Source organism: Sceloporus occidentalis, unplaced genomic scaffold, assembly GCF_023333645.1.
Source record: "Sceloporus occidentalis isolate IW3139 unplaced genomic scaffold, rSceOcc1.0.p SCAF_4, whole genome shotgun sequence".
NCBI lineage: Eukaryota > Metazoa > Chordata > Lepidosauria > Squamata > Phrynosomatidae > Sceloporus > Sceloporus occidentalis.
In genome coordinates, this window is record NW_028316984.1 from 152,435,089 (window position 1) to 152,461,433 (window position 26,345).

Below are 26,345 nucleotides of genomic sequence, written 5' to 3' on the forward strand. Positions count from 1 at the left end.
ATAGTTTCGCTTTAGGGTCACCATAAATCAGAAACTACTTTGAAGGCACACAACAAGTATGATGTTGTTACCTTGTTCATTGTGCATAAGGTACATTAAATAAGTGCAGCTCAAGCCCTCAACATTGACACAAGCACACATCAACTGAATGGGTGGTTTCTTTATTTGCTGTTGGTGCAACTAACATATTTGCCTTTTAGTAATTGTTGTTGCTGTTGTGTGCCTTCAAATCACTGTTGACTTATGGTGACCCTAAGGCAAACCTATCATGGTGGAAATTTTTCAGAGGGAGTTTGCCCTTTCCCTCCTCTGAGACTGAGAGTGTGTGACTTGCCCAAGCTTATCCAGTGGGTTTCCATGGCTGAACAGAAATTGAAATCCTGGTCAACCCTAATATAATTAGGGAGTGTAAAGATACATAATTAAATACTAATGTTTTCATCAGGACAGTCCTTCCCCATGGACTCTGGTCCTGCTTCCAGCCTTGTTGCTTTAAAAACAATGCACTACTCAGCTATAGTTGCTAATAATGGATTTGGGGTACTATCTATTTTGAGCTTCTGTATTTACATGTTCCTCTTTATAAGAAACTGCAAACGGAGTCTTATCTGAAGCCATATATCAGCAGCATGAATATAAAGGTGGAATGCTGTGAAAAAGACTAGTACTCTTTTATGTGGTGCATTAATTTTGTACTCTTGTACTCAGATGCCCACAAGTGTATCTTAGAGAGAAAATCTCATGCCTTCTTGTATTCTGCAATGCAGACATGTCAAAACAGTTGGTCTGAATATGTATGTCATCAACTTTTCTGTGCTTGCCATGGAAAATGAGATTTGCTTCTAGTAGCACCTGAGGGTCTATGACTCCATAAATAAGAAAAAGCTGCCTTTGCAGATATCTGTCACTTTCAAACTCAAAAGAATATTTGAAATTGTATATTATCCACATAGTTTATGTACAAATGTCTACCAACTGGGGACGGGGACTAAGGAAAAGTCCCATAAAATTACAATTTCTAATAATTCAACTACCCTAGATGGTTTGGGCCCAGAGTACTTGAGAGAACGCCTTCTTCCCTATTGTCCGTCCCGCACACTAAGGTCCTCTGGAAGAAATCTACTACAGCCAAAAAAATCTAGGCTAACATCAGTTTCCCAGAGGGCCTTTTCTATTACTGCTCCAAAACTATGGAACGACCTGCCGGAGGAGATCCGTCTCATTCCCACTCTGACAGCTTTTAAGAAAGCACTCAAGTTGGATCTCTTCCGGCAGGCCTTTCCAACTTAGTTACCCTCCCCAGATATAGAGATATTTGTCCCTTCATCTGTCTATTCTTCCTCGCCTATCTTTCTGCCTATTCTTTGTTTAATGTTTTTAATGTTTTAATGTTTTTATACTATTACTGTTCCATTTTGTTTTAGTACTGGGAATGAGGGGGTAGGTCTAGAGTTTGATTTTTTTAAAACTCTATTGTAATTTGATATATTTTATTGTTGTAACCCGCCCAGATTCTTCGTAATTCGGTGGGCTAGAAATAAATCTTTATTATTATTATTATTATTATTATTATTATTATTATTAACAATTTAATGCCTTTGTCCTGTTGTGATGAACTGGCAACAGCTGATCAGGTATATTTGCCAATAAAAAGGCTCAAAGTCATTGACTCCTTTCACTGCCATCTTGATTGCAACAAAACCTTAGGAGTTTTGTTATTTCCTTATTCTCTTGCAGTTCAGGTCCAGGTAGGGACACAGTTGGCGAATCAGCCGAAGCTGGTACCAAGCACTCCTAGCCATCGCATCTACATGAGATGATAGCTGCAAGGATGAGTCAAGATGCACAGATATGGGATGGGGGACATCTGGCTTAAGGAGGCTACATCTGAAAGGAATCTAAGAGTCCAAGTAGATCATAAGTTGAACATGAGTCAATGATGTGATGCGGCAGCTAAAAAGGCTAATGCGATTCTAGGCTGCATCAATAGAAGTATAGGGTCTAGATCAAGGGAAGTAATAATGCCACTGTATTCTGCTTTGGTCAAGCCCCACTTGGAATACTGTGCCCAGTTCTGGGCACCACAATTTAAAAAGGATGTTGAGAAACTGGAGGATGTCCAAAGGAAGACGACTAAAATGGTGAAGGGCCTGGAAACCATGCCTATGAGGAACGACTTAGGGAGCTGGGGATGTTTAGCTGTAGAAGAGAAGATTAAGAGGTGATATGATAGCCCTGTTTAAATATTTGAAAGGATGTCATATTGAGGAGGGAGCAAGCTTGTTTTCTGCTGCTCCAGAGAACAGGACCCGGAACAATGGATGCAAGCTACAGGAAAAGAGATTCCACCTCAACACTAGGAAGAACTTCCTGAAAGTAAGGGCTGTTCGACAGTGGAACACACTCCCTCGGAGTGTAGTGGGGTCTCCTTCGTTGGAGGTCTTTAAGCAGAGGCTAGATGGCCGTCTGCTGGGGATGCTTTGATCTGGAGTTCCTGCATGGCAGGGGGTTGGACTGGATGGCCCATGCGGTCTCTTTCAACTCTATGATTCTATGGAAATGTAGCTACAAAAGCCAAAGGGAGTTGTTCTTAGCAGGATTAAGCTGTCTCACTTTCTTTTCACACATACATATGTCTGCTCATTTAATTATTTTTTTTCAATTTGGATATAACACAAAGTTCCTATTCAGGAAGAAATGCAGCATAAAGGTCTATAAACAGCTTAAATTTTCACAGTTTCAGCACTGAATGGAAAACAGAGAGAAAATGAAGATTATATCTTGTGAGAATCCATTACAGCTGGAACCATTTCTTTCTTATGTGAATCCCTGATGTCCAAGATGATCTGTCCATGCATCTTCAGTGATTGCCAATAACCAGGATAGGGATAGTACTCTGATAGTTGGGGACATTTTTCTCAGTGCAAGATTTAAACGAGGACGAGAGATTCTTGAAGGAAAAACAATTTGAAGATTTTACAATTTTAACAAATGAGGTAGAAGCAGAACTCTGAGCAGTTAGGGAAAAAAATAACCAGAAACAGAAGGCATACCAATAAAGCTATTTCAAGCTACAGAGACAGAATCTATTCTAGTTCTAACTAAAATCTGTCAACAAATATGGAAAACAAATCAATGGCTCACAGATTGGAAATGCTCAATATACATTACAATCCCCCCAAAAGGGGATACCAGGGGTTACAGTAACCAAAGTTACTGCATTGATCTTGCTTAAAAAATCAAAATGATGCTCAGTTCAGGAAAGAAAGAGGCACCAGGGATCATACTGCAAAGGTATGCTGGATAATGGAGTGCACCAAAGACTTTCAGAAGAAAATCAGCCTATGCTTTATAGATTATAGCAAAGACTTTGATTTGTGTAGCAATCATGGAAAACTATGGATCACTCTTAAAGAAATGGGTGTGACACAACATTTGTTTATCCTGATGTGTACAGGCTCAGGACAAATGCAGATGAAACCAAATGCAGATGAAACCATGCTACCAAAAAATAGCAAAGACTTGGAACGATAACTGAATAAAGTAATGGAAGAAAGTGCAATTGCAAGTTAACATCTGAACATTAAGAGAACAAAAATAATGACCATAGATGATCTCTCTCTCTCTCTGTGTACATGCTTTCAGGTCATGTGTCACCTTAGGTCGACCCCATGGTTTTCTTAGGCAAGGAATACTCAGAGGTAGTTTGTCAATCCCTTCTTCTGAAATATAGCCTACACCTCCTGGTATTCATTGGTAGTCTCCCATCCAAATACTAACCAGGGCTGACTTTGCTTAGCTTCCAAGATCTGACAGGATCTGGCTCCATTAGGGTATGTAGACATAATTTACATAACTTTAAAGTACAGAGTGGGTCAAAATGAATGGTGAAAAAACAGAATAAGAACAGATTTACTTTTGAACCATTTATTAAAAAATCACCCTATAGAAGATTAAGATACTGAAACAGAGTCATTAATCAAAATGGAGGCTGCAGTCAAGAAATTAGAAGATTTGGCTGAAAGGCATTTATAAAGGAACTGACAAGATCCTGAGGTGTAACGATATACATTAAATACTAAAGTTAGCATTGTCCATACCACTGTATTCCCAATTTCTATGTATGATTGTAAAAGCTGGACAGTGAAGAAAGCTGATAGGAAGAAAATCAACTCATTTGAAACAGTGTTGGAGAACAGTTCCGTAGATACCGTGGACTGCTAAAAAGACAAGCACATGGCTCCTAGAGCAAATGCCTGAGCTCTCCCTGAAAGCCAAGATGACTAAACTGAGACCATCATACTTTGGACATATCATGAGAAGACATGACTCACTAGATAACACAGTAATGTTTGCTAAGGTAGGAAAAGAAGACCACATTACAGATAGACACGCTTAATAAAGGAAGCCACTGCCTCAAGTCTGCAAGATTTGAGCAGATGACAGGGTGACTTGGAGGTCTCTAATTCATAGGGATGCCATACATCAAAGTTGACTTGATGGCAGTTAACAATAACAATGTCTTCTAGTCATGGAGGGACAATGGACAGATTGCATGTACAGCGCTGTGTAAATTTACAGCGCTTCATAAATAAAGGTTAATAATAATAATAATAATAATAATAATAGAACTTCCTCTTTCCCTAGCAGTTTTATAGTTATGGAGAAATTTGTTGTGGTGTGCCTTCAAATTATTTCAAACTTAAAGCAACCCTATCATGGGGTTTTCTTGGTAAGATTTATTTAGAGGGGGTTTGCCATTGTTGTCCTCTGAGGCTGAGAGAGTATGATTCACTCAAAGTCACCCGATAGGTTTTTATAGCTCAGCAGAGATTCAAACCTTGGTCTTCCAGTGTCCTAGTCTAACACTGAAACCGCTGCACCATTCTGGCTCTCTTGTGTATATAAATACACAAGTCTCTAGCCTTCATTTAACCAAATAAAACTATTATGCAATGTAGTAGTGCTGTCTGTGCAAATTTTCATCATTCAGGGAACCATAATACTGTTGGTATAAATATACAAGAAAGAAGCAAAACAACAATAATGTCATGACTAGCCAACCTTTTAAACTGGTAAACTTTGATGTGATATCCTTCGCATATAATAGCAACATTCACTTTTTCCCCATTGCTTCTTGGCCAATATGTTTAAAATATTCAGTACTTCTATATTTCCCAAAGGTCAAAATATTTTCTCCAATCAGTTGTCTTATGCAGGGGAAGCCAGTATCGAGTGTAGCTAAATCAGATGTATGATGGGCCCTTTGTGTCTGCTGGGAAATGGTTAGCATCACCGTAAGTCAGAAATGACTTGAATACAACAACAACAACAACAACAACGGTTCCAGAACTGCCCCCCCCCCAATACCAAAATATGTGGATGCTCAAATCCCATTGTATTCAAAGGCATAGTAAAACTGTGCCCCTTATACAAAAAGGCAAAATCAAGCTATGCTTTTTGGATTTTGGCAGGTGGGGTGGGATATTTTCAAGCTCTGGATGGAATCCATAGATGCAGACTCTCTGAATATGAAAGGCTCACTGTATATGGGAATGCACTTCTATACAAGTGTATTTAAGCTAGGTCAACATATCAACTTATCTTGAAGATCATTATATCAACATCAACATATGTATCTTGCAGAGGTGGGCTACTAGCTGAATTCTTACACAATGAAGAAATTAATTTAATAATGCTGATAATATTTAAAGTTAAAGTACTGTTTTCCAAATTTTAAGTTAACACAAGTGTTTACAGAAAGAAATCACCGGGTTCAGTGTCCCCCCCCCCCCCAAAACCCCCAGTACAGCACTTTGGACTCTTAGCTTGGCTACAGGATTAGACCACTGAGCTTAAAGCCAACAGTCTTTAGAAGTATTATTGCTTACTCTTGCTGTGAGGCACAAGTTTGTAAGTCTAAGGCCTGTTACAGACTGCCAAAATAAAGCTGCTTCGGGTCTCTCTGGAGGGATGCTGTTTAAATGATGCATGCATCCTAAGAATCCGGAAGCTGCACCAAAGCTGCACTCCAGTGCTTAGGAATGGAGTGTGGCTTTGGCACGACCTCCGGACTCTTAGGACCCATGCATCATTTAAATAGCATACCTCCAGAGAGACTCGAAGCAGCTTTATTTTGGCAGTCTGTAACAGGCCTTAGCGACATATAAAAGATCTGCAGTTTCAACACTGTGCCTTTGAGCCCACATGGAGAGCTACTATGTTGCCTAAATCCAGCACAGGGCATGATGCTGTTTCTGGGTAATGCAGGCAGTCAAATACCACAAACCAAGAGGAAAGCTCTGGCCTTTTGTTCTGCTTTAGGAAGAATGGTGCTAGAAATAGAAGAATAGGAAGTACGGCAGGCAGATCCTGGGAGAATAACAAATTAACCCAACAAGGCACCAGATTTAAGGTAAGTCATATTCGCACTAGTTGCTCAATGAAGGCAATTATGAAGTTAAACACAAGTTTCAGTTGCTAGTCCCTACAGTGAAGGAAAGCCTTCCTTAGGCCTCTATTTTCTTGACCTAAATTGGCCTGGCTAAGCATGAGAAAAGCCAGATTTCCACGGGACAGTTAATTCTGATTTGCACTCAAAAGAAACCTGATAGTATTTTGATCTTCTGATCTATCTAGAGGTAAGGATCCTTCAGGATTGTCCTCAATATCCCACCAAAGGTCAATTCAGGCTACCCCAAATGGGTTGGGGCCTCAGTACTTGAGCAGAGCCCCTCTTCCTATATATCCCTGCCAAAGGATTGAAGTCAGTTGGAGTATGGCTCTCCTTTGTGTCCCACCAGTGAGGCCAATGCAGTCTGTGGGGACATGGGAGATGGTCATCTCAACTGTGGTACCCCAACTCTGGAATATCCTTCTCTTGGAGGCCCAAATAGTGCCCACACCAATTTCATTAAGGCACCAAGTAAACAATCTTCTAAATCTGTTTTAACTCATTAATTAAGTTTAATATATTTTATTCATTTAAATTATTTTGGTTTAAACTATTTTAATTATTTGTTTTAATTTTATTTAATTTAATTTGTAAGCCTCCATGAGATCTTTTTCAAAAACATATAGATCAATGTAGAAATATTTTAACGCCCTTGTTTCCAAGAACAGATGGGAATTTGTGTCTTTAGGATATTTAGGAAACTCATTGTGATCTTTAAAGACACTAAGGAGCTTATAACACAGGAGGAAATCAGGAATTTAAACAGGAATTAACCTATGAAAATTGCACAATTGACATTAAAATGCGATTAAAATGAGATTAACACAAGAGCCATTATCCCGTGAATAACAAGGCAATAAACAGCAAAAAGTAATTCCTGGGGAAATCCTGTGAATGACTTGCTGCTGTTTCTTGTCTGGTTATTCATAGGATAATGGCACTTTAATCACATTTCATCTTGACGTTGTGTGAAAACCATTAGCACAATTGCGGAATTATCACAGGTTAATCACCATTTATACTTCCAATTGTCATAAACTTGCTAGTGCTAGTAGCTCATCTATCACCTTCATGATCCTTTTGTTCCTAGCTGTTGCATTTTCTTTGCCCCTGCATTCTTTCTAGAGCAAGAGATATATTAGACATTTTTCTCAGGTATTACTGACAAAAGTGACTTTGGCCAAATCACATTCTCTCAGCCTCAGAGGATGGCAATGGCAAGCCCCCTTTGAAAAAAAAAACTTGCCAAGAAAACCCCATGATAAGTTTGCTTTAGGATTGCCATAATTCAGAAAGGACTTGAAGGCACACAACAACAAACCAACAAAATGCACACATAGGAGCTACCATGACCGAGCTTCTCAGAAATCCAACTTCCCTGGGCTTTTGTTGCAGCTTTCCTTTAATACTGTGCATGTTGTCACCAATAGCAGAATCAAGGTGGGCTAAAGAGGCGATCAGTTCAGTTCAGTTAAGTTCCTCACTAGGAGGAAATTCTTCACACTTCTGCACTGAAGAGAAGTTCAAATTATCTCCAGTTATGGAGCTATTTAAAGTTCTATGATGCGTGGTGACCTTATGTGGTTACAGTAGCAGAAACCTCTTGTCAGAGCAATTTCGATTTCTCAGAGTGCTCCTTAGGATTATATTTCAGAGGAACAGTTTGTATTTGTTTTCAGAAATCAGAAAAGTGCTTCTTTTGACAATGTATTTGTTTTCATCCCTGCAGTTAGAATTAAAACTATAAAAAACTCTGGCAGCAACCCACTACTTCGTATTTTTCAGTATGTTGTATGTACAGCAAATATGCTATCTGTCTGAAATGCTAGCACAAACAGCAGAAACAACAAATGTGTTGTAGCATATGCTTTTAATTGGTTGGAGTTATCAATGCCCTCCACCCCTTTCCCAAAGCCTCCTTTCCTAGTGTCTTGCACAGACACATGAACATGTCTGGATAATTTACAAGCTGAATTCCCAAACCCACTCAACAACTGCCACTCCTGCCTTTCTATTTTTAACTAAACAAGAACAACACCCCCCCCCCTTTAAATTGTTGGGACAGATCTGGGGGATTCCAGTGCAGCAGCCAATTATGAATGTAGTTGTTTCAACAACTGATCAGGGAAGCAACTGCCACATTTCATTAATACCAGAATGCTCTCTCTTTCCCTCCCTCTCTCTCTTTCTCTCTCCATCTGTATGTGTGATGGTTTTTCGTCCAAGCTGTTCCATCTTCCCTGTGCGCATTACTATGTATTACCAAATGTGAACGTGCACAAAGACAGGAAACCTAAATAGAACGGTGTTAACGTAATCCAATGCACTCTTCCCCGAACCTTGCCTACCTGCCAAGAGGCAGGAGAAAACCATTTGTCCCTGTGTTCATCAAAGTTTAAAGAGACTTCAAGTGTGCCTGGCTTCAGAAACATATGCTGCCTTCTTTCTTAGTTAAGTTTCTTTTTTGTGACAGCTTCGATAATCGACCAGCTCACCTGCTGTTACTGAACAAAGGCTTAGCTGGCAAAAGGGAGATGGGGAGAAGAACTGATGAATTCGTTGACACAGAATTACAAATCAGACCTTGAAAAAGTTACTTTTTAGATGGTAGGTCGCAGATCCCCCACTCAGCATGATCAACATGGCAGGCTATGGAGTTTTGGAAGCTGTAGTAAAATAAATACCCCCCTTCACCCATGCATCTCTCTCTCTCTCAAAGAGGTTTCCTTTCCTGTACAATGACACAGTTAGTACCAGAAAATTCCTGAATTCTAGAAGTACGTTTATTTATTGGTACATCTGACACTCTATCCCAGTGGTTTACAGCACTTTCTCATAGGCTCACACTTCAATCCCCAGGGGCTCACAGTCAAAATAGATTAGGTTCCCTTATGGACATTCTCCACATTGTTTATGGAAATTCCCTTATGGACATTCTCCACTTTGCTTAGGTAGATGACCTTATGGACATTCTCTACATCCCATGTGTAGATTCTTATGGACATTCTCCACTATGCTTATGTAGATTCCTTTATGGACATTCTTCTCATCCCTTATATAGATTCCCTAATGGACCTTCTCCGCATCTCTTATGTAGATTTCCTTATGGGTATTCTCCACATATATCATCAACAGATGAAGGAAGGGAAAATGGGACCAATCTACTGGGCCTCTTTCCAAGTGCATATGCTCCAGCCAGCAACCTTTGTACATAAGGGAATCTAGATAGTGATGAAGTTCTATCATGGCACACCTCCACACATGTCCCTTTTCAAACTTTGGCTCTGTACCAAACAAGCAAGGGCAAGGAGATACTGGTGATGGATTGTGTACCACTGGTATTGGAGCCTTCTAGGCACATCTATTCCCTCTTTCTCCAAGACTTCATTGTAAACATAGAGGAAATGTATGACTTCAGAACATTTACTACCTGCTTGGAAAGGAGCCTTCTCATTTTTCATTTCTAACTCAATTCTCAGAACACAAAAATGCCCAGTGAATATCATCAATTTATACTGTACTACAGGTGTTCATTCATCACACATGATGAAATGGAGCCCTGCCCTGCCCTTAGATCAGCTTTCCAACATGTGTTGGGAATTGGCATTAGCAATGCCTGCATAATATCACTGAATCCCTTCACTGGGCGAGTCTTTGCCACAATGTCAGGAATGACTGGTTGGCTGTGCAGATATTTAATAGGAATGAGGCAATGATGGGAGTGAAAACAACTCACCTGTGCATTTCAGCTACTTGAGAGTCATCTAGATCAGGACACATAGATATGGCTATTAGGCCACAAGTTATGAGAATGGGATTGCAGCCAATGCCTTGACATCCATTTGCCTTCAAGGATGCTGATTTGATGTTGTAGCTTTCATGTCACATGCCATGCCACAAGTGTGTCTTATTTATAATCTAACTGGATAAACATCCTTGGTAAATTCCTTAGCAGGAAATGTTCTGTGTTTATTGGGCTAAGAAATAAACATTCATATTTTCAAAATATTACCTGCTAGGGTGAAAAGAAATTAAAATACTCCATTTTATTAATTTACCATATTTGTTAATGGGTCAAATGCAAAAGATTTGACATAAGATATCATTCCATTCCTCCTCATCCCATTATGTATAAAGAAGCCATATCCATTTCAGTGAAATTGCTTTTGACAGAACCCATGAAGAACTGAATGTTAATCATTTATGAAATTGGTGTGTGTGTGTGTGTGTGTAGGGGAAGGAATCCCATCCCATCAAAGGCGTTTAACCATTTATTGCTGAGGGAGACTTTATCTGGTAAGGTGCTCTCCCCCCCTTTTTGCATATATTCTATATATATTCTATATGCGATGTTAATCTCTCCTTTTATGTTTTATTATTTTACTGCATTTAAAAAAACTGATTTCATCATCACTAGCCCCCTTGAATTCTGTTTGTGGGCTGACAGAGGCAGGCTTTATATTTAAAAAATAAAAACATAGATGGTGGCCCGTTCCGCACGGGCAAAAAGTACGTGCTGTGCATGTACTAGGGTTAGAAAGGGGCATCCTTTCGGGACACCCCAATCCTAGTATGCGCTCAGCGCGTACAAAATGGCGGCACCCGTTCTACACAGGTGCCGCCATTTTGACGTTGCGGATGCCTAGCGTCCACACATCGTCCAGCAGAAATGACGCTGTGACTTGCGGCGCCATTTCCACACTGCAAGAAGCTGCATTTTGCAGCTTCTTTTTTGTTGAATCGTGCGGTTTGTCTGCTGCGGTTCCCGGACGCAGCAACCAGCGGTGCCGGCAGACTGCCCTTTTTGGGTGGTCTGTAAAGCGCCGGTGTTGGGATTTTTAAAACCAGAGTTCAGAGTTGAGGGAGTGTTTTGGTTCGTTGTGAGGGGCCAGCATGGCACAGGGGTTTGAGTGTGGGGCTACAGCACTGTAGGTCAGGGTTCGATTCCCAACTCAGCCATGAAAGCCCCTGGGTGACCTTGGGCAAGTCACACTCTCTCAGCCTCAGAGGAAGGCAATGGCAAACTTCCTCTGAACAAATCTTGCCAAGAAAGCCCCATGATAGGGTTGCCATCAGTTGGAAATGACTTGAAGGCAGACAGGAACAGCAGCAACCACATACATTGGATAAATAAAAATAAAATGAATGGGATTTTTAAAATACAGTCCAGTTTGTGTGAGGAGTGGCGTAGTGGTTTGAGTGTTGGGCAACGACTCTGGATCCCAGGGTTGAATTCCCAGTTTGGCTCTGGAATTTCACTGGGTGACCTTGGGCAAGGCACATGCTCTCAGCCTCAGGAGAAGGCGGCCATGGCAAACCTCCTCTGAAGAAACCTTGCCAAGAAAACCCCAGGATAGGGTTACCATTTGTTGGAAATGACTTGAAGGCACACAACCATGAATTGATTTAGTTTTTATCCTGCCTTTCTCCCAAGTTGGGACCCAAGGTGGCTCCCAGTATACAAATGCACAGGTGGGCCGGTGAGCTGTGGAAAGGAGAGTTCATGCCCTGGTGTGAATGTGTGTGTTTTGCTCATGCTTTGGCCGCCTTGGCTGCTCTCAGCCTCAGAGGAAGGAGGCCAGGGCCAGCCTCCTGTTGGAGAAGGCTTGGAGGCCCAAGAAGAGAAGGGGTTTTCCAGGTGGGAGAGAGAGGGCCAGGGCTGGTGCAGGGAGCCATGGCTGCTGCCCTTGTGGCCCAGCTGCTCCTCTCCCCTGCCTTCCTGACATGCCAGACAGGGAGGCGGCCAGGGCTTTGATTCATTGCTCTTTCCCCAGAGCTTTGGGATTCTTTGGCTCAGAGAGCGAGCCCTCCTTCCTTCCTTCCCCATCCATCCATCCATCCATCCATCCATCTGTCCCTCCGTCCACCCACCCCCTGCTTCCCCCTTCCTCCTCCTGGCCCCCCGAGGGGCCTGGCCCTGCCCTGCCCTGCCCTGCCCTGGCTCCCTCCTTCCCTGGCTCTGCTCCTGGCGCCCAGACCCCTGGCCTTCTTCTCCTTACAAGGGCTGAGGGCCCGAGGCCTCCCCGACTCCATTCATGGCCTCGACGCTCCTCCAGGGCGCCCAGGAGACCAAATAAGGGAAAGCTCCCTCGCCAGCAGCCCAGGGACCCCTATAAAGGGCCCGGATCCCCAACGCCAGCCACCCGGCCCACACCACAAGACCAGCACCAGCACCAGCAGCACCAGCACCAGCAGCAGCAGCGCCCCAGCCCTCCAGGGCGGCTGACTTCGGGGTGAGTACTAGCAGCAGAGGGGCTTGGCCAGGACAGCTCCTCCATCGCAGCCTTCGCAAAGGTCTTCCATTCGGAGCATCACTAAATAAGCTCCACCACCCCTCTCCTGCTCTTTCTCCGCCTTTCTTCTTCTTTCTTCTCCTCCTTCTCCCCTTTTCTTCTTTCATTTTTTCTTTCTCCTTCTCCGCCCTTCTCCTTCTTTCTCCTTTTCCTTCCTTCTTCTCTTTCTTCTTTCTCCTCCTTTCTTCTTCTCTGTTCTTCTCCTTTTCCTCCCTTCTTCTCTTTCTCCTCCTTTCTTCTTCGCTTTCTTCTTCTCCTTCTCCTCCCTTCTTCTTTTCTTTCTCTTCCTTTTTCCTTCTCTTTCCCCTTCTCCTCATTCCCTTTCTCCCTCTCCTTCCCTTCTTTTCCTTCTCCCTTTTCCTCCCCCCCTTTCTTTCTCTTTTTCCTTCTCTTCCCTTCTTCTTCTCTTTCTACTTCTCCTTCTCCTCTCTCCTCCTCCTCCCTTCTTCCCCCTCTCCTTTTCTCCCTTTCCTCCCCCTCTTCTTCTTCTTGTCGTTTTTATGATTTAGTTACTTTGTTGTTGTTCTTTTGCGCTGTCCAGTCCGTTCCAACTGATGGAGACCCTCTCCTGGGGTTTTCTTGGCAAAGACTGGTTCAGAAGAGGGCTTGCCATTGCCTCTTCCCCTGAGGCTGAGAGAGTGTGATGTCTCCAAGTTACATTACTGTACTTAAAAAAATGGTTTTGTTGTCACTAGTCCCCTTTGAATTCCCTTTGTGGGCAAAGAGAGGCAGCTGGGCTTTAGATTTTAAAAAATGAAAACAAAGAAGGCAATGGGATTTTAAAAAAACCAGAGTTCAGAGTTGAGGGTGTGTTTTGGGGCAGTTGTGAACAGGGCCAGTGTGGTTTGAGTGTTGGGACGTTATCAGACAAGGGAAATTGGAAGTAATCATGAGGTTTAACGTTATTGTGTGATAGACTACCACACGCAATTTCAGGCAATGGCAAGCTATTTTTGGGCAATGGGAAGTCAGTTTGAATGTAATTCAAATTCACGTAACTTCACTGAACTAGCAAATTCATGTGAATGCGTTCTGGCCCCACTTTCTTTTCATTCAAAATTAAGAGAAAATCCTCCCGTGTGATAAACCAGGGTTCGATTACCAGCTTGGCCATGAAACCCAGCTTAGGCAAGTCACACTCTCTCAGCCTCAGGGGAGGTCATGACAAACCTCCTCTGAAGAAATCTTGCCAAGAAAACCCCAGGATAGGGTCTCCTTAGTCAGCTGGAAACAATCTTGAAGGCACACAACACGCGACACAAGTATAGCTGCATCCGCACTGGAGAAATAATGTGGTTTGACTCTATTTTAACTGCTATAGCTCCATGCTATGGAATTCTGGGAATTGCTCCGCTCTGGTGCCACAAGAAACTACAGTTCCCAGAATTCCATAGCATGGAGCCATAGCAGTTAAAATAGCATCAAACCACATTATTTCTCTAATGTGGATGCAGCCAATGTATTTAGATTGCATGTAGCCCACCCACACCTTTTCTCTCCTGCCAAGTTCCTGGGAGCTATTGGCTTTCCCTGTGAAAAGGAAAAGGAATTTGGTCTGGTTTCTATTCTGTACTTTAATGGAGTGAACCAACCTGCTGAACGTTATTTTCCAAATAGGCTCAACACTTTGGACAGTGCCTTAAAGTTGGGCCTGAAACCTGGAGCAACATCCCTGGGCAACTGACCGGAAGCCAACAGCAGCCCTTCCAGATGTGTCAGTGTGTCTGTGTGTGTATTTGGTGGTGAAATCCAGAAAAATAACTTCTTTGAAGATACTAATGCAAAACCCACTAGGATTCCATCTCCCTGTAAAATAATAATAATAATAATAATAATAATAATAATCATCTTCAACAACAACAATATTCTGGGCTCAGCAAAAATGTTGGGGTAGGCATTGTGATCCAGTGTGGTTTGAGCATTGGACTAGGACTCTGGAGACCAGGGTTCAAATCCTCGTTCAAGCATAAAAACCCACTGGGTGACCTTGGGTAATTCACACTCTCACAGACTCCGAGCGTGACAATGGCGAACCCCCTCTAATGAAACCTACCAAGAAAACCCTCTGATAGGTTCACCTTAGGGTCACCATAAGTTAAAACTGACTTGGAGGCACAAAACAACAAAGGCATAGAATAGTCTCCACAAAACTAGTGGCAAACTGAGGGTGCATCTACACTGTAGAAATAAGGCAGTTTGACACCACTTTAACTGCCATGGCTCCATCCTACAGACTCCTGCGAGTTATATTTTGGTGAGGCACCAACACTCTAAGGCAGAGAAGGCTCAAGACATTGCAAAACTATACATCCCAGGTCTACAAAACAGTGATACCTTTATGCAGCTAACCAAAATGTACAAACTACATGATGCAAGCTTTTGAAGCTCCACTTCAAAGGGAATTTCACAAAGGGAATTTCACCTCTTCTGTGACTCTAGGCCATGCTGCCTTCCATGATGTGTCTCAGTCATTCTTGTCTCTTTCAGCTTCTGCCAGCTTCCTTTGCAAGATGTGTGACGACGAGGAGACCACCGCCCTGGTGTGCGACAATGGCTCAGGCTTGGTCAAGGCAGGCTTTGCTGGAGATGATGCCCCTCGTGCCGTCTTTCCCTCCATTGTTGGCCGCCCCAGACACCAGGTAAGGCCCTGGCTTTCACCCTTGGTCCCCCCCTGACCAACAGGTGTGGGGGGGGGGGATGGTTCTGCCCAGCCCTCTTTTCATCCATCCACAACTGTCACAAGGAGACTTGTGGTGCCTGAAAGACTACAGTACATGAAAAGGAAGCAGCACTCCTTTGCCCACCATGTCACTGTGTCTCTTCGCATTGGATAAAAATCCTACATGGCCCCATTATAGCATATTCCCATCTTCCTCCCATCCCAGTTTCCTCTGCACCCACTTCTACTACCCTCAGTTTTCTTTTCTTCCACCTTCAGTCCTTCTCCCCTGAATGCAGTGAACTGTTCTTCCAACCATTTTTGCTGTCTTTCTTTCACAACAGTCACCAAGTCATTATTGACAAACCTTGCTCTCCACAAACCTTCATTTTTCTGGTAAAATTTACTGCGTCCCAATTTTGAACAGGAACAGAGAACTAATTTTGTTTGGGGGGGGAGGGCCAACCGTCTAATTAAAAATAATAATTGTAAGCTGCTTTGATAGCCTTTAGGCTACTCTAATAAATAAATAAAATAAAATAAACATTAGAAGGCAAGTTGTTTTTAATTTTGCCTACTTGCAGTGGGAAGTCAAATTGCTTTTGCTTGTCCATTATCCTTGAAAAATTCTTAAATATAAAGATTCTTGCAACGTAGTGTAGCTTACCGCTAAGTAAATGGGCAGGACAGATTGTTTCAGCTTTTCTTATTCCTAGGAAAGTTCAGCTACAATCACTGCCCTAATATTTCTTTTTACTTCATCATTTAGTAAACTTCTGGTTGATAATTCCTGAGGTAGCTCAACAACACAAGAGCCTTAGTGGGCAAATTTTACCAGATCGCTTCTGGGGACCTGGTATTTGTGGGATTCTCAGCAAATATTACCTGCAAAGTGTGCCTTAGGATTTCTTACAATAGCGTGGAGATGATTTCCAGAAGGAGAGCTATATTAAGTCTGTTGCTGTTAAAGCAGTGAAGACTGTTGTGTCACCTTAAGCACTGCATACATTTTTCTATTTCATATGCAGTTCATATATAAAGATGCGCACACACACACACACAAATAAATACAAAAAATGCAGGCAGTAGGAGCTGCATGAGTGGTTAGATGTGAAATAGTTACATTGACTACTCACAGTGTAGTGTTGATGAATGTCCAGACATTCATAAGTTAATTAACACCTGCATTACTTTACTGTGTTTTTCCTTTTTTTTTTTTTGCTCCAATATTATAAATAATAAATAGCCTGCCTTTCCTGGGATCAAGGCGGGTCACAACAGCCAAAAACACAATACAATCAATATACAACAAAATTAAAATACAGAAAATACAAAATCTTACAACAACTTACAACAGTTAAAATCCAGCTAAAAAGTTTTCCAACTAGCACAAAATTGAAAAAACAATGAGGAGAGAGAAGGGGGCAACCTATATTGTTTCATGGATTTAGCATACTGTCCTTTCTTCTCATTTTCCTTCTCCTCCTTTGTTTTTGAGTCCAATAAGGCTATGGAATAGGTACTCTTAGATCTTGTTGGACTCTAATACCCATCAGCCCCACTTGCCCGGTCAGCTGTGAGGGGTGATGGAAGTAGTCATTCATTAATATCTGGACAGTCCTAAGTTTCCTACTCCTGCCCCTACTCCCCATGTTCGTAGCTAAAAAATCAATGTTACATTCCAGCCATCCTTATTCACCCCCACCCCCCAAAAAGTTGTAAATCTTTAAGGCTGCACAGGGCTCTTTATAGGAGGAGGTAATGGTGTTCAGTTCCCAGATCCTGCACTGTTTCTTTGATTCATGTCATATTTTCACCAAGCTGGTTCTTGTCCCTGATTATTATGACTATAACATGCCCTAAAGAAAGCCCATGTGGTACAGTCATGAGTGTTAGACTCTGGATGACCAAGGTAATGCCTTGGGTCATTTTAGGCAAGTTACATCCTCTCAGCCTAAGAGGAATGTGACGGGAAACCTTCAATTTATTTATCTTAATAAAAAAACTGAGCAGGCAAGATTTCTGAAGTACAACATCAGATGTCCCTTATTTGTGAATAACTGTGATGTGTTGACATGCAAATAAATACAGGGGGAAATTCAGTGAAAAATAAAGGTGAACTCCAGAAATTAGTCTTACTAATGTCAAGAGAAAGAAATGTAAGCATGCCACTATTGTATTTAAAATTAATGGAGCTTCATGTGGTTCCTGCCCTCACAAACAGCAGCAGGCTATTTCAAGACCAAAGAATAAATTGTAGGGAATGCAAAATTGTACAGAGGTAATGTATATACTCTGGAATGCACTAACTGGGTGGACAGTTAAAAAAGTATTGTTACTGCTAATGTTAACTGAAGTTACTTCCAGAATAAAATAGTAAACTACAATACTGTTTGGGAAAATAGTTGCCAGTTCATATGTTACTTCGGTTGGTTTCCTCCTCAACCACATCTGACAGCTGTTAAATGACCAAGATAAAGCAAATAAGTTCCCTTTACATTATGAAATAAATGGCAAATTGTTACACTGGAAAAATAAAGTAAAAGCAAATTTTCACTGTTAATCAGTATTTCATGTTTTTATCTCTGCCCATCTCACGTTTCTGTAAATCATGCTGTCCTTTATACCACTCACTCTCACAACGCCTGGCATTGTTTATTTGTCTCTTCTGCTCCCCAGGGTGTTATGGTTGGTATGGGCCAGAAAGATTCCTACGTGGGTGATGAAGCTCAGAGCAAGAGAGGTATTCTGACTTTGAAATATCCCATTGAACATGGCATCATCACTAACTGGGATGATATGGAAAAAATCTGGCACCATACTTTCTACAATGAACTGCGCGTTGCCCCTGAGGAGCACCCCACCCTGCTCACAGAGGCTCCTCTGAACCCTAAAGCCAATCGTGAAAAGATGACTCAAATCATGTTTGAGACATTCAATGTACCTGCCATGTATGTGGCCATCCAAGCTGTCCTATCCCTCTATGCTTCTGGGCGTACTACAGGTAAGACACCAACCTGTTCTCTTTATCAATCTTCCCTAACCATTGACACTGTAAAGCAATTAAATCACAAACCACAGGAAGTTCACTCCTTTGTGATTTTTAATTATCAAATTGCTAGAAAAGAAGTATTACCTATTTCTGAACTCATTCCCTAAGGAAAATTGTGCCCTTCTTTCTCAAGTTTGAAAGTGTGAGGAAAATCCAGTGGTTTATCATTGTTTAGTCAGAGGTTGTAAAAGTAACTTTTTCTGGAACTAGCACTCCCAGAGTCCCCTTATTGACCCCTGATCATGCTGGCTGAGGATTCTGGCAACTATAGACCAAAAAAGTACCTTTTCTAAGCTTTGAGCATGACTAGAGTGAGCCTTCATAAATTATGGTAGTTACATGTCAGCTACTTATCCGTCCAATATTTTGTCATAACATTTATAGTTTTGACACCATGCTGGTGATGAAAGACTCAGTTCAGTTGTGCCAAAGAAAGCCCTGAAAAAGAATGAAGGACTTGGCAGCAGGGGTGTGATGGGCACAATAACCACAATTAGGTGACTTCCTCCCTTCCTTTCCTCAATCAATGTCTTCTCATTTTTATTCTACTGTGTAGACAGGGCCAAGGACTTAGAATCTTCTCATCTGATAACTAAATAACTAATGTTGGGTTATGGGGAGACTATGGGATGAAGCCATGGATAAGGAACTCCTATGTCAGAGTTGTAATGTATAAAGTACACCATGTTATGAATACAGTAAAGAAGATCTGGTGCCCTCTGTTCTGTTGCAGGAGGCTATTTGCACAGGTGTCCTACTCTGCTGCCTGGCACAGTCAAGTCAGTCGCTCTGAGGTCAGAACCTCAGTGTTGGTGCCTCATTCAGACTTCAGGAGCGAGTGACTCACCACCACAGTGGCCATGCCAGGTGGCACAGTGGGACACCTATGCAAACAGCCAGTCACAATAGAGGGCCACAGGTAATGGAGAAGTCCAGACCAGATTTAGGGCCAGGATACCCTGACATGCTGCCGCCGGAGTATCCTGGCCTGTGCAGGCACCACCATAGATTATGAAAACATGCTTCCATAAAGTCAGGATCAGATCAATGCCTTTTGCTGCCAGAGGTAGAGCAGCCAATATTCCCCCCCTACTTCCCAAAGTCAGTCCAGTCAGGTTATTTTAGCAGCTAAGGCAGAAAACCCCACAAAAGCCCCCACCTCCAGTTCCTGAAGTACAAATACAATTGTAATAAATTGAACAACCATTCATTTACTGCCCTTTCTTGACACCCAATAGCCACTGCTTGAGGAATCCACCCCAGTGTCTCAGAACCAACTCTACAAAATTACTCAAAGAGGAGCTAGGTTCTATAGTGGATGTTGGCTTTAAGGGAGTCTTTTCCTTCTCTATTGTGGTCAGTGATGAGATACTGAGAGAACTCTGAAATGAAAAATCGCAGCCTTCAGAATAGTTTTCAGTTATAAAAAGAACTTTTCAGGCCACCTAGATACATATATATCTTCAAATCTGCTGTGCTGCTTATTGTAAGGCCACAAGGTTTCTGAAAGGGTTGTTACTGAATGTGATGACAGGCTTATCTGATCTTGACAATTTCTGCTTGGCAGGTATTGTCCTTGATTCAGGAGATGGTGTTACGCACAATGTTCCTATCTATGAAGGCTATGCTCTTCCTCATGCCATCATGCGCCTGGACCTGGCTGGCCGGGATCTGACCGACTACCTCATGAAGATTCTGACAGAACGTGGTTATTCCTTTGTCACAACTGGTAAGTTCAGTTCAAACTCATTTGAACCAACCAGCAGTTCTCCCAGTGAACTTTAAAAAAAATCCATAGTCCAAAGTGTGTATATAGACTAATCTTAAAAATATTGAACAGTATAATAAACTGAATACATTGGAATGAATCCAGATGTAGTCATAGAAGGCTCATATGAAAGCATGGAGACAATTTCAATGGGTCTATTCTAGGTATGGCTGAATCTAGATCCAGTCCATAAGCTACACTATCATTACAATTCAAAGTGCGTGTGTACCCCATTATTTTAAAACATGTAAAATTTCATAATACTCTGTTTTAGAAATTTAAAAATAGAAGTTCATAAGAAGCTGTTTTACACTGTGTCAAATGAGACCCTCTTCCCCTATTTCATCTAAACCAGTACTCTCAGTTCTGACTGGCAGTTTTTTGGAATTTCAGAAAGGATTCCCCCCCCCCCCCCCGGGCTACCTGTGGTTCCTGCACAGTCCCTCAGGGTGTCTCATCCAAGTATTAATCAGGCCCAACTCTGCTAACCTTCCAAAATGAGGCACAGTCAGGTGTGCTCATTGGCATGGTGGCACCCTGCCATTTTTCACTTGTATGTACCACTCACATAAGATTTAGTGGCAATAGCCAGTAAAATTAATTTCAGTAGCGAACTGGTGTGGGGTAGTGGTTTGAGTGCTGGACTATGACTCTGCAGACCAGGGTTTGAATACCCACACAGCCATGGAAACCCACTGGGTGGCCATGGACAAGTCACACTCACTCAGCCTCAGGGGAAGGCAAAGGCAAACCCCTTCTGAACAAATCTTGCCAAGAAAACCCCAAGATAGGTTCACCTTAGAGCCACCATAAGTTAGAAATGGCTTGAGGGCACACAACGATAATTCCCAAACCACATAAGGAAGAACTATATTCAAATTCTATCTTTCCCCCTAAACATTTTAATTCTTATCTTATTCTTTGACTGGAGCCATTCTTCTTGCCACATTCCTCAAGACCTCATTGCTTATCTCATTGCTTTTAATCACAAGCCTCCATTTTAAAACCTTTCTCCAAGACTTTCACAATGGCTTTCTGGACAGATACACCTTCTCCCCATACTCCAACAGACATATCCAGTGATACCTTGGACTATCCCTCACTCATTGGTACACTAGAGGACGTTCTGGAGGATATTTTGAGATGGCATCCCCAAACAGAAATACAGAAGACATTTTGGGCATCTTTTCCCTAGAAAAATTACTATTTCCCTGCTTTTGCTTGTCTTGCCTTTGGCCTGTGTCTTTCATTTCCTGCTGTGAATTTCTATGTTTGCTCTACAGCTGAACGTGAGATTGTCCGTGACATCAAGGAGAAATTGTGTTACGTTGCTCTGGATTTTGAGAATGAAATGGCTACTGCAGCCTCTTCCTCCTCTCTAGAAAAGAGCTATGAATTGCCTGATGGCCAGGTCATCACAATTGGGAATGAGCGTTTCCGTTGCCCAGAAACTCTCTTCCAACCATCTTTTATTGGTAAGTATTTGCATGGATGTAACATTTAGGCCCAGGTGACTTTAACTAGCCTCTGTTATTTGTTTATTTTGTATAATTCATTAGTATTTATTTATTTATTTAGACTATTTATTTAGCATATTTTTGGCTTGCTCTTCTGCTCAATGAGTGCTTAAAGCAATGTGTTCATAAATATAATAAAAATAACAAAATACATAAATTATAATAAAACCAGGGATTAATAGCAAACCTTGAGGATTGTGTTGATTATTGACACTTTGGTAGAGGAACATACATTTCACCAGTGTAAAGCTGGTGATTTGAAGACTGGTGTTATTGTGTGAGCCATCAGCTGCCATTCACAGCAGGCTGCTAGGAAAGTATACTGCTATGATTATAACATGGTACAAATATGATACTGGGTCCCTGACACATTGAGAAAAAAATGATGCTGAGCCATTTAGACAGCTTGAGAAACACTGGTCTGGATAAAAGTAACAGAAAAGTAACAAGTACTAAATGTACAAAGCTACAAAATACTTTGAAAATGTACAGCATTAGTTGTACTTAGTGACATTTTGTAAAAGGGTATTCAGTGAATTACTGCTAGCTCTCCATATCCACCAATTCTTTATCCACAGATTCAACCATCCATGGTTTGAAAATATTCAAATGGATATAAATCCCAAAAAATCAAACCTTGATTTTGCTATTTTATATAAGGGACACAATTTCACTATGCCATTGTTTTGAATGGGACTTGAGTATCCATGGATTTTGGTATCCACAGGAGGTCCTGGAACCAAACCCCAATGGATACCAAGGGCCTACTGTACTTTAAATAACTAATTCGAAACTCAGTTGTATCCAACTGAAAAGACGTGGAATATGAGTAATGCTGCTGACAAGATCTAGTTCAGGATGACTTCTCATAGCCCCTTTATAGACAATTAATGTTAACAGGAGAAAATGAAGCCTTTAGGACAGTGAATATCATTCAGATGTTTTATAAAATGTTTTATATTGGAAACTGGGGGATGAAATAGTACAAAAATGGGGTCTAGCTCATAGCAGCTACAGAGTTCCCATGTTGACATTGACAAATTCCCATTACATTGCAAAATCCCTGCATTACTTGAGTCTGCTATTTTTAGGGAGCATTTGTAACCTGTGTAGAGTTACTGCATTTACTCTGATGACAAATAGGTACGTCTAAGCCAAGGGCCTAATATCTTTATCCTCTTGGTCTTTCATCTCAATTAAATTAACATTCATTATCCAGCAATGAGAGATTTATTCTTCAACAGCAAAATAACTAATTACACAGGAGAAGTGGGAAGACATACAGCCCTCTTGCTTCTTTATTTCCCATGTGATTACGCCTTAGGGACATCTACATCTCTGTACATTTCCATGGTGCTAAATAATAAAATGGGGCTGTGCCCCACTTATGCATGTCAAAGGGATGGGTGCCTTTTCTTTCAAGAACTTTACTTTCTGGTCTTGCAGAAACTTGCCTCCATTTCTAAAACATTTTAGCTGCCCCCCAGAATGGTGCCCCAGATTTATTATGTTGTTGTTGCCAACATGTCATTGGATATCCTTGATGAAAGACTGAATTTTACTAGCATCTTGTTGTGGTTTAGACTGAATAGCATTTTTTCCAACTTTTGAATTTTGAAAATTTCAGCCATTGTTGTTAGGGCTTGCACACCTGAAGGAAGAGCACACATTACTGGGTGATTTGAATGTGTTACCTCCTTTAATTTCAGTAGGATTTCTTTTAGCAACTCTGCATAAAATCCATTGAAATTAATGAATATGATGGTAAAGCAACAGTGCCTGAACACTGTTTCTAGTATCCAGGAAAATTTGAAGATCCAAAAGGGCCAGTGTAGGTTCATGTTCCCTAAGACCAACCTTTGACATGATCAATATGACACTCTCTTTCTTCCTCACTAAATAAATCTGCTGGATGCAGCAAGTGCTATAATATAACCCTCAGAGGTTTAATGCAGTTGTTCTTCAGCTGCTGTCTTGTTATAGATCAAGTTTCAGATCACTTTAAGAAGGCCACCTGTCAACTAATACTTTGGAATCCCATCCATGAATTCTTACTTCTGATGTATTTTCTCCCCATGTTTGCAGCTAAGCTCCTGCTCATTCCTTCATCATCTGTTGCCCTCACAAACATGACCTCTGCATTTCTCTTCTTTCAAATGCAGTTGCTAACATACTTCATTACACCCTGAAGTTCTCGCCATGAAAGCAATCAGCTGCTCTGCTGCCACTGTCTTGTCTTGTATTATAAAACATAAAATTAGCCCAGTCAACAAAAATGTGATGAGTTCACTCATTTATTTTGTCATTTTGAGAAATGCTTTCAACCAGCATCCAGGCAAAAAATTGGTTTATACAACCTTTTTCTTTTCTTTTCTAGTTCATGCAAATAATCCCAGACTTCCTGGAAAGCAACACTGAGAAATCTAATACATAAAGTAATACAATAGAGCCAGCGAGAATTCCTTGCTTCCAACCTCTCTAGTTATGCAAAACAAATGTTGCATAATTCTACCTGTGCAAATTGTTGCAGAATGTTGCATAATTCTGCCTGTACAAGATTCAGTTTTAGGTTTAGGCAAAAAAATTATATGGCATAAACACAGGCGAGAGGGCAAAGTGTGGCCCTCCAAATGTTGTTGGATTCTGTCTCTCAGCATTCTTGTCCAGGCTGTGGATGATGGGAGCTGCAGTCCTTCACTTGGAGGGTTGCACTTTGTCCTCTTTCTCATCATATCAGAAAAGGACAAAGTGCAACCCTCCAAGTGAAGGACTGCAGCTCCCATCACTCTGCCACATTTTCTAACCATTGGTTTGTCAAAATGCTTCCTGTCTTCTCACACCTTATTTAGAAATTCCTCCATTTTCTTGGTAGATTCTTGATAAAACAAATAATTTCTCATACTTTAGCCTTCTTTCAGCATATTGACAGGGTTTCCATGACAATACTTTTTTTCTCTATGCTTTGTCTTTTAATGACTTATCCACTTCCCTTCTTTCTTCAAGGGATGGAATCTGCTGGAATTCATGAGACTACCTATAACAGCATCATGAAGTGTGATATTGACATACGTAAAGACCTGTATGCCAACAATGTACTCTCAGGTGGCACCACTATGTATCCTGGTATTGCTGATCGTATGCAGAAAGAAATCACTGCTCTGGCTCCCAGCACAATGAAGATCAAGGTAAAAGGATGTGTTTGAGGCCCCAAAGTGAAAATTACGGTGCAGTCCTATGGTCCCAAGAAACTATGTCAGCATTCATGAGATTTTTTTGAGGGAGAGGGGAAGGACATTCCCTTGTCCACAGGTGGAGAGATAAGACCTAACTTAGGGGGAGAGTGTAGTGGAGTCTCCTTCTTTGGAGGTCTTTAAGCAGAGACTGGATGGCCATCTGTCAGGGATGTTTTGATTGAGATTTCCTGCATGGCAAGGGGTTGGACTGGATGGCCCTTGTGGTCTCTTCCAACTCTACGATTCTATGATTCTATGAGAGATATTTCCTGGTAGTCTACCTGCAATTAAGACATCATTATTATAAGGAAAAAAAATGGCTTGAATTCAGGAAGCATGATATGTGTGCTGAGTAGGCGCTGTGAATGCAGCACAAAGAACTCAATATTGCACAATGGACAAAATCCGTAGAAGCGTAGAATCACAGAGCATGATTTTGTGTAACTGACACATTCAGGATGCAATGGTGGAAGTGCTGTTGTGCAATCCATGATGTTGCACAATGCCCATAGCTTCTTTTTCTGTCCTGTGTTGCTGCCTCCTCTTCTCCATAGCCATTGTGCATTGTGCCTTACAGTTTGGCCACTGTGCTATTTTGTCAGTGTTTGTCAGCATGCATTGCCCGATGTTGCTATTGTGCATGGGGGCATAGTGCTGTGATGGCATATGCCTGCACGCTGTTCTTTATGCCATGCTAAGGGCCTATTGAATTGAAGTCAATGTGTGTTATATAGATTAGAAAGCCAGTGCTAGGATAGCTTTCATTGAGAATCTTTTTTTTTTGTTTTGTTCCTCCTTTCAGATTATTGCCCCTCCAGAGCGGAAATATTCAGTTTGGATTGGGGGCTCTATTTTAGCATCTCTTTCAACCTTCCAGCAGATGTGGATCAGTAAACAGGAATATGATGAGGCTGGTCCTTCAATTGTCCACCGCAAGTGCTTCTAAGCCTCTTTCTTCTCCCCTTCCTCCCTTCCACTTATCTCCCACTCAGGATGACATGCTTCTTGAAGTCTTTTTCCCTTCAGTAATCCTTCCTGAACTTCAGTGTTCAGTTATTGTACAGTTTGTTTACACACACCCGTGCAATGTATTTGTGCTTCTTTGAATATTTATTGCTTTATAAATAAACAAGATCTGGGACTTGCAACCTAAATATGCAATTTAGTCTGATTTCTTTTGTGTGGACACCCATGATGATCTAAAACCTTATTAGTAATAAGTCTTTCTGACAGATAGTGTCAAAAACATCATTGTCCTCCAGAGTGATCCTGTTTGGTGGAACAAGAGGCTCAGGCTGTTGTTATTAATTCAATCTCTCTGTGTATTTTTAGTCTTCTTTTGAAACTCCAAATGGTGAAATAGTTGATG

The 26,345-nt window shown here is 41.5% G+C and overlaps 1 protein-coding gene across 1 annotated transcript; it reads left to right on the forward strand.

Moving 5' to 3' along the window:
• The first annotated feature begins 12,600 nt into the window (after positions 1–12,600).
• On the forward strand, positions 12,601–26,119 carry LOC149314868 (actin, alpha cardiac muscle 1). Its single transcript, XM_089522029.1, has 7 exons — positions 12,601–12,687; positions 15,235–15,386; positions 18,086–18,410; positions 20,026–20,187; positions 21,510–21,701; positions 24,747–24,928; positions 25,779–26,119. Exons 2-7 carry the CDS (start codon positions 15,258–15,260, stop codon positions 25,920–25,922), a joined length of 1,134 nt encoding a protein of 377 aa, XP_089378155.1. The 5' UTR covers positions 12,601–12,687; positions 15,235–15,257; the 3' UTR covers positions 25,923–26,119.
• Positions 26,120–26,345: the final 226 nt, after the last annotated feature.